The 18,941-nt window shown below is 39.6% G+C and overlaps 1 protein-coding gene across 1 annotated transcript; it reads left to right on the forward strand.

Moving 5' to 3' along the window:
- The first annotated feature begins 4,065 nt into the window (after window positions 1-4,065).
- Window positions 4,066-9,121, forward strand: LOC106995258 (TLR adapter interacting with SLC15A4 on the lysosome-like). The gene is made up of 2 exons (XM_015127730.3): window positions 4,066-4,233; window positions 5,642-9,121. Exon 2 carries the CDS (start codon window positions 5,683-5,685, stop codon window positions 6,586-6,588), a length of 906 nt encoding a protein of 301 aa, XP_014983216.1. The 5' UTR covers window positions 4,066-4,233; window positions 5,642-5,682; the 3' UTR covers window positions 6,589-9,121.
- The last annotated feature ends 9,820 nt before the right edge of the window (window positions 9,122-18,941 follow it).

Here is an 18,941-nt window from a genome sequence, read left to right on the forward strand (position 1 = left end):
GCCTCCAGCTTTGTTCTTTTAGCTTAGAGTTGCCTTGGCTATTTGGGCTCTTCTTTAGTTCCAAATGAAATTTAAAGTAGAGTTTTCTAATTCTGTAATGAAATTGGCAGTTTGATAGGAATAGCATTGACTTGGTAGTTTCATAGGAATAGCATCGAATGTGTAAATTGCCTTGAGAACTATGGCCATTTTAACAATATTGATTCTCCCTACCTAAGAGCATGGAATGTTTTTCCATTTGTTTGTGCCATCTCTGATTTCATTAAGCAGTATTTTGTAATTCTTGTTGTAGAGGTTTTTCACCTCCTTGGTTAGCTATATTCTTAGGTATTTTATTCTTTTTGTGGCTATTTTGAATGGGATTGCATTCTTAATTTAGCTTTCAGCTTGGATGTTGTTGGTTTATAGGGATGCTACTGATTTTTGTACATTGATTTTGTGTCCTGAAACTTTGCTGAAGTTGTTTATCAGATAGATCAAGGAACTTTTGGGCAGAGACTACAGGGTTTTCTAGCTATAGAATCATATTGTCTACAAACAGGGAAAATTTGCCTTCCACTCTTCCCAATTGGATGCCTTTTATTTCTGGCTCTTGCCTAATTACTCAGGCCAGGACTTCCAGAATAATGTTGACTAGGACCAGTGAGAGAGCGTATCCTTGTCTTGCTCCAATTTTCAATGGGAATGCTTCCAGGTTTTACCCATTCAGTACAATGCTGGCTATGGGTGTTTCATAGATGGTGCTTATTATTTTGAGGTATGTTCCTTCAATGCCTAGTTTGTTGAGGGTTTTTAACATGAATAAATATTGAATTTTATGGAAGACCTTTTCTGCATCGATTGAGATGATCATGTGGTTTTTACTTTTGGTTCTGTTTATATGGTGAATCACATTTATTAATTTGTGTATGTTGAATCAACCCTGCATTTTAGGGATCGTGGTGGATTCGCTTTTTGATATGCTGCTGGATTTCGTTTGCTATAATATTAACAGTATTTTGTCGATGATTTTTGCATCTATGTTCATCAAGGATATTGCCTTGAAATTTTCTTTTTTTGTTGTGTCTCTGCAAGGTTTTATATCAACATCACGCTGGCATCATTAGTTAGGGAGGAGTCCATCCTCCTCATTGTTTTTGAAATATTTTCAGTAGGAATGATATCAGCTCTTTTTTATGCATCTGGTAGAATTCAGCTGTTTTCATCTGGTCCTGGGCTTTTTTTGGTTGGTAGGGTTTTTATTATTGATTCAATTTCAGAACTTGTTATTGGTCTATTCAGGGATTCAATCTCTTCCTGGTTAAATCTCGGGAGGTTGTATGTTGCCAGGAATTTATTTCTTCTAAGTTTTCTGGCTTGTGTGCATAGAGGGATTCATAGTGGTCTCCGAGGGTGTTTTTTTTTTTTTTTTTTTTTTCTATTTCTGGAGTATCATTGGTAATGTCCCCTTTGTCATTCTGATTGTGTTTCTCTCTCTCTCTCTCTTTTTTTTTTAATTAGTCTAGCTAGCAGTCCAATTTCTTTCAAAGAACAAGCTCCTGGATTCATTGACCTTTTGTATGGTTTTTCTTCTCATTTTTCTTCAATTTAGCTCTGATTTTGGTTATTTATTTTGTCTTCTACTAGCCTTGGGTCGGTTTGCTCTTTCTCTCTTCTTCTTCTTCTTCTTCTTCTTCTTCTTCTTCTTCTTCTTCTTCTTCTTCTTCTTCTTCTTCTTCCTCTTCTTCTGCTTTTTTTTTTTTTTAATAAGTTTCATTATGTTTCTGGTATAGGATTGTGACATACTTCCTCATTTCACTGTGAGCCATTCCCTTGACTCTAAGCTAAATTAGTGCACTATTTCTTACAAGAGGATATCTTTGACAACCTAAAATAATTAGGTTGTTATTGCATACAAAATTATAACCTACTCTATAATATGTTTGTGATAATAATTTGTAATGGTAAAACTATAAAAAAAGCCATATTGATAATTGTAGACAAAAATGTGAACTATATAGATATTTTGCTTATGCTTCCTACTCTACTTTGGCAGTTTGTATCTGGGTGTAAAATCATTCTAAAAATCGGATACGACATTTGTGAGACTGGGAAAATACATTATAAAGAAGGTAGTAAAGATTTTTCTTCTTTTGTGTGTGTAAACGTTTTTTTCGTTTTTTTAATTATTCAAGTAATACGTGAATACATGCTCATTAGTACAAGAATTCAAACTGTATGTAAATATGTACAGTAAAAAGTTACTCCAGTTACCTCCTAACACTCTCCCTCCAGAGGAAGCTACTATTAAGAATTTGATTTGTATCCTTTTCCGCCAACATGGTTACACCTATTAAGGTAACTAAAAGGCAGAAAAACTCAGTTTAACAAAGAAGTTAAGCATGCTTTCATTGAAGGTGGGCTGCCTGGGTTAAAACCCAGACTCTGCTACTTAACATAGTGTGATATTGGTCATGTTATCTAACGTCTCTGTGCCTGAGTTTTCTCATAGGTAAAATGGGGATACTAAGAGCTTCACAGACATGTTATGAGGATGTCTTTAGCATGTGCGAAGTATTTAGAATAGTGTCTGGCATATAGTGCACACAATTCATCATGGACTCATGATGCATATATTGTTTCACAGCTTGTATTCTATACACATAGGGGAAACGTAGTGTAGCCATTAAGAGCATGAATTCTGATTCTGAATCCAATTATCAGGTGCAAATCCTAGTTCTATCATTTACTAGCTTCATGACTGTCAGGAAGTATATAACCTTCCTTTGTCTTTGTTTCCTCTGTAAAATGGGGGAAGAGCTTTAGCTCTAAATTAAGTAGTATATATAGGACATTTAGAATGACTGTCATGTAGTAATTACTCAGTAGATGCTTATTATTATGTCATTGAAAGCACTCAGTTTATTATTTAATGTTATAGATATATTACAATTAATTTAACAATTTGTAGTTGATGGTCATTTAGATTACTTCTAATTATTAATTGTTACAAAATATTCTGGTGTCCATATTTTAACTAAAAATGGAATTACCATTTGACCCAGTCGACCCACTGCTGTCTATCTATCAGAAGGAAAATAAATTGTTATATCAAAAGGACACCTGTACATTTGTGTTTATCACAGCACTGTTCACAATAGAAAAGTCATGGAATCAATCCAAGTGTCCATCAATAGATGATTGGATAAAGAAAATGTGGTATATACACACAATAGAATACTACCCAGCCATAAAAAAAAAAGAGTGAAATCAGGCCGGGCGCAGTGGCTCACGCCTGTAATCCCAGCACTTTGGGCGGCCGAGGCGGGCGGATCACGAGGTCAGGAGATCGAGACCATCCTGGCTAATCCGGTGAAACCCCGTCTCTACTAAAAACTACAAAAAACTGGCCGGGCGAGGTGGCGGGCGCCTGTAGTCCCAGCTACTCAGGAGGCTGAGACAGGAGAATGGCCCGAACCCGGGAGGCGGAGCTTGCAGTGAGCTGAGATCCTGCCACTGCACTCCAGCCCGGGCGACAGAGCGAGACTCCGTCTCAAAAAAAAAAAAAAAAAAAAAGAGTGAAATCATGTCTTTTGCATCAGCATGAATGGAGTTTGAGGCCATTATCCTAAGTGAAATAACTCAGAAAGAGAAAACAGAATACCACACGTTCCCACTTACAAGTGGGAGCTAAATGGGTATAAATGAGCATACAGAGGAAAATAATAGACACTGGAGACTACAGAAGGGGGCCAGGTTGGGAGGGGTGTGAGGGTTGAAAAATTACCTGTTGGGTACATTGTTCACTTTTCAGCTGATGCGTATGCTAGAAGCCTAAACTCCACCACTGCACAATATATCCATGTAACAAACCTGCACATGTACCCCATGAATCTATAAATATTTTTTAAAAATTAAAATAACTTTGTATCTACCTTAACGTGTATGAAAAAAAGCTAGTGCTATTAACATTTTCCCATTCTCATTGTCACTGAAAACTTGAATAAACACTTTCAAGATCCTCTTTTGGATCATTACCATACTGTACACGTGATCAATCCACGTCATTTTCTTATTAGTTTGGTTCAGTCCCAGGGTGTGAGTGGAAAGCAGAACAATTTGTGTGGTTAAAGCTTTATTTCTGAAGAGTAAACGAAATATGAAAACTACATGAGCCAAACAGGATTTCTTCTGTGTTTGCACTCTTGGAGTCTCAGAAAAACAAATCTTTAGGTATCCTGATATTTGAAAAAGGTAAGTCTAAAATCTTACATATTTTAGTTCTTTTTTTATTTTCTTCACAGTAGGCTTTAAATATGAATATAAGTGCATTTCTTGGAAACAGTTACAACAAAAGTGTTGTCTTATAAGAGGAAAATTGTATCTTGAATCAAGTCTGCTTTTTTCTTTCATGCTTTTATAGTGCTTATAGAGAAAATTGGAAGTCTAAAGATTGCCAGTTGCACTAAAGAGCCACACAAAAGTCTGCAATAAGTGCTAAGTAAGATTTTAATACAAAAGAAGAGAGGAGAAGAAAGTGAGGAGGAGTTGAGGGAGGGAAAGGGAAAGAAAAAGAAAAAAGATTGGTAATGAAATTGACAAACGTGTTTACATTTACATTATTTTTTAAATTGACAGAGAACATTGTATGCTTTTATTATGTACAACATTTTGGAGTGGTTAAATCTAGCTGATTAACAAATGCATTATCTCACATAGCTCTTACCACAGAAATGATAACTATTCATCTACATTATTCAAAAAGTAAAGTGGCTATATTTATGTTTTCAATCAACAAATTTGCATGAGTCCAAACTATATAAAAATTTCCACATCTTATATATGTTCTTTTTTTTTTTTTTTTTTTTTTTTTTTTTTGAGACGGAGTCTCGCTGTGTCGCCCAGGCTGGAGTGCAGTGGCCGGATCTCAGCTCACTGCAAGCTCTGCCTCCCGGGTTTTTACGCCATTCTCCTGCCTCAGCCTCCCGAGTAGCCGGGACTACAGGCGCCCGCCACCTCGCCCGGCTAGTTTTTTGTATTTTTTAGTAGAGACGGGGTTTCACCGTGTTAGCCAGGATGGTCTCGAACTCCTGACCTCGTGATCCGCCCGTCTCGGCCTCCCAAAGTGCTGGGATTACAGGCTTGAGCCACCGCGCCCGGCATCTTATATATGTTCTAAGGTATAGTAATTCATTTCAATCTGTGACTCAAATGACATTAATTAAAAGGATAGTTAAAACCAATTCCTTGACAGCAACCTTCATTTTAACTAGACTCTTTGAAGATAGAAAATTTATCATTTCTAAATAAACCCTTAGACATAGTTGAATATAATAATTATACATTTGTATGTTTGTACTTCTAACACTTTCATGTGCACCGTATAATATTATACTGACAATAATCCTGTGAAGAGTCATTAAATGATGTGCAGTATCATCATTTAATTGCTGAAAAATTTGAGACCGCAAAATGTTAAATAAATTGGCTTATGTTAAAAGTTCATGGCAGAATGGGAACCCAGGTTTCCTTATTCCTGGTCCTATTTCCTATCCTTTGAGCAACACTACCTCCCTAAATTACTTTTGTTTCACGTAGGAGATAAATCGTTATTTTGACATTTTAAATGTACATTGCCTTAATGAGTTATTTTATATTACAGGAATATACTAGGCACTTACTTTGTAAAACTTGTCTAACAAAATGCTTGGAGAAGCTTTCTTAATTGATCTTCTATACAAAGAACAGAAATATGCAAAATTTTGCAAACCATTTATGTGTAAGAAGACTGAAAAGGAAACTTGGAAAAAGAAGATTTTAGATAGAGAAGAAAATTCACTTTCCTCTGCTGAGATGGAAAATCAAGAAACAGCTAGAAAAGAAAGTGTAACAGAGCAAAATGATGATACAGATCAAATAAAATCTGTGGATGAAACAACCGTAGCAAAATGCAAAGGTATACCTCTTCCAGGAAATGTGTCAGTTGCATTGCCCATTTCAAAGAGAGAACAACATGATCAAAGACAACCAGATTTATGTAGATCATGGTTGTGTATGAGTATTTGCCACAATTATCCTGACCTACAGATTGGAGGTGACGACATGAAGAACATATGTGATTCAGACTGCTTTATGGAACACACACATAATGATGTTTTTAATGGTCCCCTTTTATTTTCAGTTGGTATGCCACTGGGTCATTCTCCTGTCATTGGGCCTCTAGAGACATTACCTACCTCAACATTATTGAACGGGGATGAAAGCCAAGAAAAAAGTATGTTGTTTCAAAAACAGCCCCTCTCTAATTCTATGCTTAATACTTATATGGAAAGAAAGGTGGACGAGCTCTACAAACAATTATTGGAAGAAAATCTCACCAGATGCCACTCTATAACCAATCTTATGGCTTCCAATTTGTTAATGAATACTGTAAATTACACCAGCCTTCAAATCTCTCAAGAGCAGAACGTTGAATTATGGAAAGATCAGGAAGCTATCCTACACTCTCTACCACTATGTAATCTCTGTAACAGTTCTCATGGAAAGAGTTCTGAATTCAGTACTCCTAACTTACAAATATCAAACCAGACAGTTAGGGAACTTCTATGACATCTACAGTAGAAACCAAATGTAGGTTGTTTGGACATACTTAAGGGACTGCAATAACAAGAGTTTTCTCTGGCTTATCATGTCACATCTAGCCTTCTTCGAGGTGTGGTTATTATAGTTTTTGAGAAATGATTTGTCCCATGGTACATCTGAAGTCTTGTAGGAGACAACTATAGTAACTACATTTTTGAGTGCATGTTCTTAAAGTGTTGATATTTTAATTGTTGCCAGATTAAACTCTGTATGTGTTTACCTATTTAATTTTCACTGGCACCCCGAATCAATTACCTCAGTGTCACACAGCTTTATTTACAACAAAAATGGGATGAGGAGTGGATTATTGCTCTAAGATACTGAGGACAAGTAGAAGGTATATCAGAGAGGGACATTTATTTCCCCACAAAATTGCATTGATACTGACAATCAAAATAGTCTAGGGGAAATAATGATATGTAGTTATGGATATGGATATGTATATCTGGATATCTATATGTGGATATCTATATATCAAGATTGAGTATGGGGACATATAAAAGGAAATACTTTAAACAAAAGTCAAATTTAAATGATATTTGAAAGAAACATGGAAGGGGGGCTTAAGGAAAAATGGAAAATTCCTAAGTACCATTTGTATTGAAACTTGGTGCTTTGGAACTTACCTGGAACGAGCATTAACTGTTTTATATGACTGTTATCCCTGGTTGTTTTTAGGGATGGGAGGAAACAAAACATACAGGTAGAGTGAAGAAAGCAGAGTACCACCATTTAGAAATAAAAAGCCTCTCAGCAACTTATTACACAACAGATTATCCTCAATCATGATCCTGGCTTAGAGTGAAAGGCAGCAGTGTATTATGGAAATTTTCAGATCTAAATTAAATACATTGACAAAATATATCTAAAGTAACAGTATAATTTATTGCAGACTTGGAAAAAAGCTTCCACCCTTTTAATAGAAATAGGAAGATGATCGGCATGCACTTGTGTGTTGTAAAATAAAATGGTATTAATTTCTGTTATAGAATTCTTATGATTGTGTTATGCATTAATAAGATTTGTGCATTGACAATCACATATTCCCTTCCAATTTTTTCTTGGGTCTTTGATTAACTCTTGTAGAATGAGTCACCATAATGCCCTAATAGCTTGTTCTTTATGATCACACAATACTTAGTTTATTTTCACCCTCTTCAAATGTATGCGAACTAATAATAAGTACCCCTGATTTGTCTTCTGTTTTTCTCTTTATTGCTCCCTTCCACACAATCCTCTACCATAACTGTCCCAATCAATTTTTATCATTCAGACATTTGATTCTGAAGTGACAATGAGTAAGAGTTTTGGAAAAACTAACTCAGTATCTTTAGATACTGAAAAACAGTTGTATGTATATTGTCTTTTATGCTGTTAAATTTCAGCATTTTAATAGAAGAGTTACTAAAATTATGAAATACTAATGTCAAAATTTACAAAAGTGAATTCAATGTCATGGGACAGTATTACTAGTGTGAATGGTTTTCTTAGGTACAGTAATATGTATTAATACTTTATGAAGCAGTTATATTCATAAAGTGTTGAAATTACATAGTAACATATAAAAAGCCACAGTATTTAGTATTTATTAAATTTATAAATATATTTAATTACACTCTCATATTTAAAATTTCCCCCTCTTTATCTGTGTCATCAAAATATTTATCATCTAAAGATACTCACTTATGGTTAAAATGGTTTAAAAATATAATGCAATTCTTAAGTAAGGAAGGATGATGAATTTGGTGTTATGTTTTATCCTGACCTCATACCTACCGACTTTAGTGCTGGAATGAAATACGCGTATGACGTTGTGATTTATCACAGTTTGGCTTTAAGTAGTCATTCTTCATTCTGTTTTTCACCATGGGTATTATTCATATGACCACAATGTTCCCTTTCAAAACATTTTTTGAAATGTATGGAATAATAAATTTCTTTTTGTCTCATATTTGCAGAAGTTGAAAGTATTAGTTTTGTGCTTCTATGAATATATGAAATGTAAATGATTCATTCGTTGGGGAGGATCATCATGTTTTCTGGTAGGAAAAAAAGTCGAGGAGGTTATGAAAGATGTTGAATACAATGTTGTTCCCTGCTTATATAGAGTTTAATTTACACCCCGTCTTTGGATTTCAGGTCACTATTGTGGGTCCCAAAGTAGATTTGACAAAGTCTAAGGTAGTTTTCTGTCAGGAGTGTCCTTTAAACATCACACCTATTTAAAAGATACAGTCTATACTGTACTTCTGGAATTTTCAGGCTCATTTTGTCTCATAGGTTAGTCCTCAAAGGAAGCCAGTCTCCCCGAGGTTATTAAGACTTGATCTGACACTGTGATGCTCCATTCAAGGTTTTAAGCAGAGTTTCTGGGTCTTACTAAAACTTGTTTTTGGAAATGGAGAAACAAAGTAAATAGTTCCTGCTTGAGCAATGGAAGTATCAAATACCATGAATTTATTTTCCTGTTAAAAAATTAAAGAAATATTTTCATAAAAAATTTTACTTTTAAGAGGTAAATGGCTAACTTAGCATTATTACATGATGTATGCGTGGATGAAGGGTGGAGAGGTGACTTGATGTGAATTAGTGTGTAGGATAAACTGGAATAATGTGTAGTTAAAGGAATGATTTTTTCTAGCCAACGAAGAAAGAAATCAACAAATTAATATCAACAGATATCCATTAAATCAAATTAAGTGTGGTTTAATGTTTTCATAACTAGTCATTTGCATGGAAATTTAGCCAATCAACTATGTACGTGTGAAAATCCATGAAAAATGAAATAGTAATTCGAAAGCAAAATAGTTATCACAGTGTTAAAATTAAGCTAGGTGTCCTTTTATTCCCCAGGGGCAATTTGGAGCTTTTGCTCCCCAATTACATTGTTATGTTCTTTTCCTCAAGGTCTAGTAAATTTGTGAAAACGGCCTTGTTATTACACATTGGTTCAGTATTTGTTAGGGTATAAATATACACCATAACTTGGAGTTTTATGAAATAGTCTCTAAATAATTACATTTAAGATCATATCTGTAAAGCAATGTGAAACAAATTAAGGTATATTGACTGCAACTTAAAAAATACTGAATCATTGTTATGGGAAGCTGTCTTTGAATTGTTCTGCTATTTCTATTTAAAGCTGAGAAACTTGTAGCTTACGGAATTTCTCAATAGTTCTGGTTCTATTTCCCCAAATGAGTGGTGGCAGTTTACTATGAGAAAAATAAATTGTGAAAGACCTTGGTTTTGTCTGAAAGTGACCAAAGTCTTTTCCTGAATATACTATTTATCGTTTTTTTTTTTTTTTGGGGGGGATGAACTCTCACTGTCTCCCAGGCTGAAGTTAAGTGGTGCGATCTTGGCTCACTGCAACCTCCACTTCCCGGGTTCAAGCAATTCTTGTCACTGCAACCTCCACTTCCCAGGTTCAAGCAATTCTTGTCTCTCAGTCTCCTGAGTAGCTGGGATTACAGGCACCTGCCACCATGCCTGGCTTTTCTTTTTTCTTTTCTTTTCCTTTCTTTTCTTTCTTTCTTTTCCTTTCCTTTTTTTTTTTATTTTTTGGAGAGAAAGGGTTTCATCATGTTGGCCAGGCTGGTCTCGAACTCCTGGCCTCAAGTGATCCACCCGCCTCAGCCTCCCAAAGTGCTGGGATTACAGGCGTTAACCACCACTCCCAGCTATGTATCCTAATAATTGTAAACTGAACCCACTTTTGCTAAATAGATTTTGAATAGAATTGAAAAAGTTTAACAACTCAGGATCCCAGGGACTTGTGTGGGTCTACCTCTTTCATTTAAGTGTTCAGCTTTACTTTAGGGAAGTCATGTAATTGTATAACATCCTTGTAGTCTTCTGCTTAAGAGAAGCTTAGAAATTCATATTATAAGGATTTTAGTGGTATGGGACCGGCTTGTGTCTGTAGCAGATCTCCAAGGCCAGTTGAAAACCAAAAAAGAATTTTCAGATCTTTCTGTCTTTCATGTAGAAATATCTCCAGAGGCTGACTCTCTTTTCGGACTCAGCCCGCCTGCACCCAGGTGAAATAAACAGCCATGTTGCTCACACAAAGCCTGTTTGGTGGTCTCTTCACACGGATGCGCGTGACATTTTGGTGCCGTAACTCGGATCAGGGGACCTCCCTTGGGAGATCAATCCCCTGTCCTCCTGCTCTTTGCTCTGTGAGAAAGATCCACCTATGACCTCTGGTCCTCAGACCCAACAGGCCAAGGAATATCTCACCAATTTTAAATCGGGTAAGCGGCCCCATTTTTACTGTCTTCTTCAACCTCTCTCACTATCTCTTAACTCTTTCTCCTTTCAATCTTGGCACCACCCTTGAATCTCTCCCTTCTCTTAATTTCAATTCCTTTCATTTTCTGGTAGAGACAAAGGAGACACGTTATCCGTGGACCCAAAATGCCGGCGCCGGTCACAGACTGGGGAAGACAGCCTTCCCTTGGTGTTTAATCATTGCAGGGACACCTCTCTGATTACTCACCCACGTTTCAGGGTTGTCTGACCACGCTGCAGGGATGCCTGCCTTGGTCCTTCACCCTAAGCGTCAAGTCCCACTTTTCTGGGGGACGGGCAAGCACCCCAACCCCTACCCTCCCTGTCTCTATCCCTTCTCTGCTTTTCTGGGGGAGGGGCAAGCACCTCGACCCCTTCTCTCCCTGTTTCTACCCCTTCTTGCTTTTCTGGGGGAGGGACAAGCACCCCAACCCCTTCTCTCCCTGTTTCTACCCCTTCTCTGCTTTTCTGGGGGAGGGGCAAGAACCCCGACCTCTTATTTTTGTGCCCCCTCTTATTTTTGCACCCTGACCTCTTATTTTTGTGCCCCAATACCTTAGTTCCACACCCCGACCCCTTTCCCGCTTTTCTGGAGGACAAGAACCCCTGAACTCCTTCTCTCTGTGTCTCTACTCTCTCTTTTATCTGGGCTTGCCTCCTTCACCATGGGCAACCTTCCACCCTCCATTCTTCCTTGTTCTCCGTAACCTGTGTTCTCAAGAACTTAAAACCTCTTCAACTCACACCTGATCTAAAACCTAAATACCTTATTTTCTTCTACAATGCTGCTTAACCCCAATACAAACTTGACAGTAGTTCCAAATAGCCAGAAAATGGCACTTTTGATTTTTCCATCCTACAAGATCTAAATAATTCTTGTCATAAAATGGGCAAACGGTCTGAGATGCCTGACGTCCAGGCATTCTTTTACACATTGGTCCCTCCCTAGTATCTGTTCCCAATGCAACTCATCCCAAATCTTCCTTTTTTCCCTCCTGCCTGTCCCCTCAGTCCCAACCCCAAGCGTCGCTGAGTCTTTCTAATCTTCCTTTTCTACAGACCCATCCGACCTCTCCCCTCCTCGCCAAGCTGAGCTAGGTCCCAATTTTTCCTCAGCCTCCGCTCCCCCACCCTGTAATCCTTTTATCACCTCCCCTCCTCACACCCGGTCTGGCTTACAGTTTTTGGCTTACAGTTTCCTTCCACGACTAACCGTCCCCCACCTGCCCAGAAATTTCCTCTTAAAAAAGTGGCTAGAGCGAAATGCATAGTCAAGGTTAATGTTCCTTTTTCTTTATCCGACCTCTTCCAAATCAGTTAGCATTTAGGCTCTTTTTCATCAAATAAAAAAAACCCAGCCCAGTTCATGGCCCGTTTAGCAGTAACCCTCAGACGCTTTTCAGCCCTAGACCCTGAAAGGTCAGAAGGCTGCCTTATTCTTAATATGCATTTTATTTTATTACCCAATCTGCTCCTGACATTAAATAAAACTCCAAAAGTTAAATTCCGGCCCTCAAACCCCACAACAGGACTTAATGAACCTTGTCTTTAAGGTGTACAATAATAGAGGCAGCCAAGTAGCAACTTATTTCTGAGTTGCAATTCCTTGCCTCCACTGTGAGACAAACCTCAGCCGCATCTCCAGCACACAACTCCAAACGCCTGAACCGCAGCTGCCAGAGGTTCCTCTAGAACCTCCTCCCCCAGGAGCTTGCTGCAAGTGCCGGAAAGCTGGCCACTGGGCCAAGGAATGCCCGCAGCCCGGGATGCCTCCTAAGCTGTGTCCCATCTGAGCGGGACCCCACTGGAAATCGGACTGTCCAACTTGCCAGGCAGCCACTCCCAGAGCCCCTGGAGCTCTGGCCCAAGGCTCTCTGACTGACTCCTTCCCAGATCTTCTCGGCTTAGCGGCTGAAGACTGACGCTGCCCCATCGCCTCAGAAGCCTCCTGGACCATCACAGATGCTTTGGGTAACTCTTACAGTGGAGGGTAAGTCCGTCCCCTTCTTAATCAATACGGAGGCTACTCACTCCACATTACCTTCTTTTCAAGGTCCTGTTTCCCTTGCCTCCAAAACTGTTGTGGGTGTTGGCGGCCAGGCTTCTAAACCTCTTAAAACTCCCCAACTCTGGTGCCAACTTGGACAACATTCTTTTATGCACTCCTTTTTAGTTATCCCCACCTGCCCAGTTCCCTTATTAGGCTGAGACATTTTAACTAAATTATCTGCTTCCCTGACTATTCCTAGGCTACAGCCACACCTCATTGCTGCCTTTTCCCCCAGTTCAAAGCCACTTTCACATCCTCCCCTCGTATCCCCCCACCTTAACCCACAAGTATAAGATATTTCTACTCCCTCCTTGGCAACTGATCATGTACCCTTTACCATCTCATTAAACCCCATCACCCTTACCCCACTCAATGCCAATATCCCATCCTGCAGCACGCTTTAAAAGGATTAAAGCCTGTTATCACTTGCCTGCTACAACATGGCCTTTTAAAGCCTGTAAACTCCTCTTACAATTCCCCCATTTTACCTGTCCTAAAACCAGACAAGCCTTACAGGTTAATTCAAGATCTCTACGTCTTATCAACCAAATTGTCTTTCCTCTGCATCTCAAACATACTTTCTTTACTATTCCTTTACACCCTTCATCCCAGCCTCTCTTCGCTTTTACTTGGACTGACCCTAACACCCATCAGGCTCAGCAAATTATCTAGGCTGTACTGCTGCGAGGCCTCACAGACAGCCCCCATTACTTCAGTCAAGCCCAAATTTCTTCCTCATCTGTTATCTATCTCGGCATAATTCTCTTCTTTTTTTTTTTTTGAGACGGAGTCTCGCTTTGTCACCCAGGCTGGAGTGCAGTGGCACAATCAATCTCGGCTCACTGCAAGTTCCGCCTCCTGGGTTTATGCCATTCTCCCACCTCAGCCTCCCAAGTAGCTGGGACTACAGACGCCCGCCACCTCGCCCGGCTAGTTTTTTGTATTTTTTAGTAGAGACGGGGTTTCACCGTGTTAGCCAGGATGGTCTCGATCTTCTGACCTTGTGATCCGCCCGTCTCGGCCTCCCAAAGTGCTGGGATTACAGGCTTGAGCCACCGCGCCCGGCCCATAATTCTCATAAATACACACTTACTCTCCCTGCTGATCGTGTCTGGCTAATCTCCCAAACCCCAATCCCTTCTACAAAACAACAACTCCTTTCCTTCCTAGGCATGGTTAGTGCGGACAGAATTCTTACACAAGAGCCAGGACCGTGTACTGTAGCCTTTCTGTCCAAACAACTTGACCTTACCATTTTAGCCTAGCCCTCATGTCTGCGTGCAGTGGCTGCCACTACTTTAATACTATTAGAGGCCCTAAAAATCACAAACTATGCTCAACTCTCTACAGTTCTCATAACTTCCAAAATCTATTTTCTCCTCCCAACCATCGCTCAGGGCAATGCTTATGCTGATAAGTTACCTAAAAAAGCAGCTAGCTTCCAACTTCTATTCCTCAGGGCAGTTTTCCTCCTTCATATCGGCCACTCCCACCTACTCCCCTCGCTGAAACTTCCACCTATCAATCTCTTCCCACACAAGGCAAATGGTTCTTAGACCAAGGAAAATATCTCCTTCCAGTCTCACAGGCCCATTCTATTCCGTCGTCATTTCATAACCTCTTCCATGTAGGTTACAAGCCGCAAGCCTGTCTCTCAGAATCTCTCATTTCCTTTCCATCATGGAAATCTATCCTCAAGGAGATCACTTCTCAGTGTTCCATCTGCTATTCTACTACCCCTCAGGGATTGTTCAGGCCCCCTCCCTTTCCTACACATCAAGCTTGAGGATTTGCCCCTGCCCAGGACTGGCAAATTGACTTTACTCACATGCCCCGAGTGAGAAAACTAAAATACCTCTTAGTCTAGATAGACACTTTCACTGGATAAGTAGAGGCCTTTCCCACAGGGTCTGAGAAGGCCACTATGGTCATTTCTTCCCTTCTGTCAGACATAATTCCTTGATTTGGCCAGTTTTGCCTCACACAGGGTCTCTTCTTCCACTGTGGATCCTCTACCTACATGTGTCTACCTGCTAATTGGACAGGCACATGCACACTAGTTTTCCTTACTCCCAAAATTCAATTTGCAAATGGGACCAAAGAGCTCCCTGTTCCCCTCATGACACCGACACGACAAAAAAGAGTTATTCCACTAATTCCCTTGCTGGTCAGTTTAGGACTTTCTGCCTCCACTATTGCTCTTGGTATTAGAATAGCAGGCATTTTAACCTCTGTCATGACCTTCCGTAGCCTGTCTAATGACTTCTCTGCTACCATTGTTATGCCCAGACCGTTTATTCCCCGAAGAAGACCACCAGAGTCCAGAGTCAAAGCTAAGCAGCAAGGATCTTTATTACAGGTTCGAACCTGGAACTCTCCCTCGCTGGTGAAACGAGACGGGCAGGAGAGCTCCCCCACTGAGCTCCGAGCAGTGTTATATAGTCTAAGAAAAGTGGGCATAGAGTTATTATACAAATCAGATATATGATTGGCTAGTGTTTGAACAAGGCGATTTGGCTAACTATGATTGGTTCCTGCCATTTCTGATATTTTGGTTCAAACTTTGAGGCGGGAGAGCAGGTTTATGGCAGCAAGAGTTTATCTTACTTAAACACGTCTTGTGACCTTGCCTCAGAACTTACAAAATCTCTGGTACGTGCAGAAAACCAGGTACTCACAGAACTTACGAAATCTCTGGTATGTGCAAAGATTAGAGAGCAGAACAAGGGTGTAGCGGGTGGGGGGCGGGTACACATCTATCTTTGTGTCCTTTCACCATCACAGACATATCGCAAACTTTATCAGTCTTTTATCTGCCCAAGTTGACTCTTTAGCTGCAGTTGTCCTCCAAAACCGCCGAGGCCTTGACTTACTCACTGCTGAAAAAGGAGGACTCTGTATATTCTTAAATGAAGAGTATTGTTTTTACCTAAATCAATCTGGCCTGGTATATGACAACATAAAAAACTCAAGGATAGAGCCCAAAAACTTGCCAACCAAGCAAGTAATTACACTGAACCTCCTTGGGCACGCTCTAATTGGATGTCCTGGGCCCTCCCAATTCTTAGTCCTTTAATACCCGTTTTTCTCCTTGTTTTATTCGGACCTTGTATCTTCCGTTTAGTTTCTCAATTCATCCAAAACCGTATCCAGGCCATCTCCAATCATTCTATACGACAAATGTTTCTTCTAACGACCCCACAATATCACCCCTTACCACAAAATCTTCCTTCAGCTTAATCTCTCCCACTCTAGGTTCCCATGCCGCCCCTAATCCCGCTTGAAGCAGCCCTGAGAAACACCGCCCATTCTCTCTCCGTACCACCCCCAAAAAATTTTTGCCGCCCCAATACTTCACACTATTTTGTTTTATTTTTCTTATTAATATAAGAAGGCAGGAATATCAGGCCTCTGAGCCCAAGCCAAGCCAACGCATCCCCTGTGACTTGGATGTATACGCCCAGATGGCCTGAAGTAACTGAAGAATCACAAAAGAAGTGCAAACGCCCTGCCTCGCCTTAACCGATGACATTCCACCACAAAAGAAGTGAAAATGGCCGGTCTTTGCCTTAAGCAATGCTATTATCTTGTGAAATTCCTTTTCCTGGCTCAAAAATCTCCCCCACTGAGCACCTTGTAACCCGCACTCCTGCCCGCCAGAGAACAACCCCCCTTTGACTGTAATTTTCCTTTACCTACCCAAATCCTATAAAACGGCCCCACCCTTATCTCCCTTCGCTGACTCTCTTTTCGGACTCAGCCCGCCTGCACCCAGGTGAAATAAACAGCCATGTTGCTCACAAAAAAAAAAAAAAAAAAAAGTATTCAGAACACTCCATGTATTAAGAAAAATTGATTGGCTCTTCATGTATTAAACAAATATTTACTGAGCACTGTGATAGGTAATAGGAATAAATGGCGAACAAAAATGATGCAATTACTGTTTTTCACTGAGCTTATAGTATAGATGATGTAAAAGCAGAGAGCAATAGTAAATCATCACAATCCAACATTAGGGATATGAGAAGTACAAGCATGCAGCTCTAGATCATTCCACACTGGTAGTTCTGTCTGTTTGTTCTGTTCATAATCTAGTCTGAATCTTGTATCCGGGACTATTTTGTTGGTGTAGACCAGTGTGGCTCTAATGGCCATTAAACAAGTTGAACTCTTTCCATAGCAGCTGATATGAAGCTGCTGCCCCAACCCTCCAAATCCTCCCATCATGAGAATCTTGGCAACTCTGGCTTCTCCCTCTGAACCTTTGTATCTTCTCATGATCCAGCATCTACACAGGCAAACATGGAGCCTCTAGTACTCAGCTCCAATACTACCTGCGGTACTTCCTGTCCCTATGAGTTGTTAAATATTTTGAGTCTCATTTCTGCTTGTATGTAGTTCATTATTGAGATACCCGTTTCAAAATCCTGCTCAATATCACTAGTATCCCTAGGCTTGGGCCTCACTTTTTTCATACAGTTTCTAAGTAAATGAAGACCTATTCCGGAACCTCAAACTTTGACTGGCTTTCCTCACTTTTACTCACCTTTCTTGATTCTCTTTTGCTTTGTTTTCAATCTTTATTGCTGTGTGCTTCTTTAAGGCCACTTGCTTCTTGATATACTGTACAAATGCAGGTTGACATGGAATTATTTATTGCCTGACACCTGTTGACCAAATTGAGATACTAAGTGATCTGAGAGGACCACATTTTGGATACTGGATATTGATTATCCTGAGCATTTATTCCTGATTTATATATCATCTAAAACTTAAAAGCTACTGATAGTGCATTGTGCTTCATAAAAGAAGGTATTTCTGTTTCAAACACTTATGCTTTAAGGCTCAACTATAAAAAAGTGTCCATGCCCTGAAAAAACCTGTCTATGTGAAGTTTTCTAAATGAGCTTTGCCCATGAACTGACAATATTATTACCTATTAAATGCCTGTCTGTTTAGCAGGGAGTGTGCTGCTATTATTCATTGTCATTCAGTGATAATAATAGTTACCATTTGGAATATCTATTATGTGGTACGCACTCTACTAGGAGCTTTATTCACATTATCTCAATTATTTCAACAACCTTATTGTTATTATTTTTTTTTTTTTGAGGCGGAGTCTCGCTCTGTCGCCCAGGCTGGAGTGCAGTGGCGCGATCTCGGCTCACTGCAAGCTCCGCCTCCCGGGTTCCCGCCATTCTCCTGCCTCAGCCTCCTGAGTAGCTGGGACTACAGGCGCCGCCACCACGCCTGGCTAATTTTTTTTTGTATTTTTAGTGGAGACGGGGTTTCATTGTGTTAGCCAGGATGGTCTCGATCTCCTGACCTCGTGATCCGCCCGTCTCGGCCTCCCAAAGTGCTGGGATTACAGGCTTGAGCCACCGCGCCCGGCCAACCTTATTATATTATTACCCCTATTTTAGACAGGAGGAAATTAAAATTGAGAAAAGTTAAAAATTTGTCCAAGATTATGCAGCTCATCAGAATCAGTATTCAAATGAAGATATTTTGACATCAGAACCTCTGCTGTTAACTAGGGTTGCCAGATCTATCAAACAAAAATACAGGATACTCGGTTAAATTTGAATTTCAGATAATCAACAAATTACATTTTAGTATAAAGTATGTCCTCATGCAATATTTGGGACACACTAATACTAAAACATTATTTCATTATTAATCTGAAGTCCAAACTTAACTGGGCATCCTCGTAACCCTACCTTAAAAACTACCCTATACTTTTCCCGGGGTTATTTAAAAAAACAAAACAAAACAAAACAAAACAAAAAAACAGAGAGAATGTGGAAGATAGAAAGGGAGTAGTTGAGCAGAACCTGAAGGCAGTTGGTAGAGAATTGACGGATCCAATGAAGGAGGAAAAGACCAATAATTCTGGAGACTATAAATACAAGGTACCATTTTATAGAGTCATTACCTTGAAGGAGAGCTGGGGAGAAAGATTTGTCTTCTAGGG

This window comes from Macaca mulatta, chromosome X (assembly GCF_049350105.2).
Source record: "Macaca mulatta isolate MMU2019108-1 chromosome X, T2T-MMU8v2.0, whole genome shotgun sequence".
Taxonomy (NCBI): Eukaryota; Metazoa; Chordata; class Mammalia; order Primates; family Cercopithecidae; genus Macaca; species Macaca mulatta.

What these genes read in the sequence shown, in the direction of transcription:
- LOC106995258 (XM_015127730.3), top strand. Translation starts at nt 5,683, where the DNA reads ATGCTTGGAGAAGCTTTCTTAATTGATCTTCTATACAAAGAACAGAAA.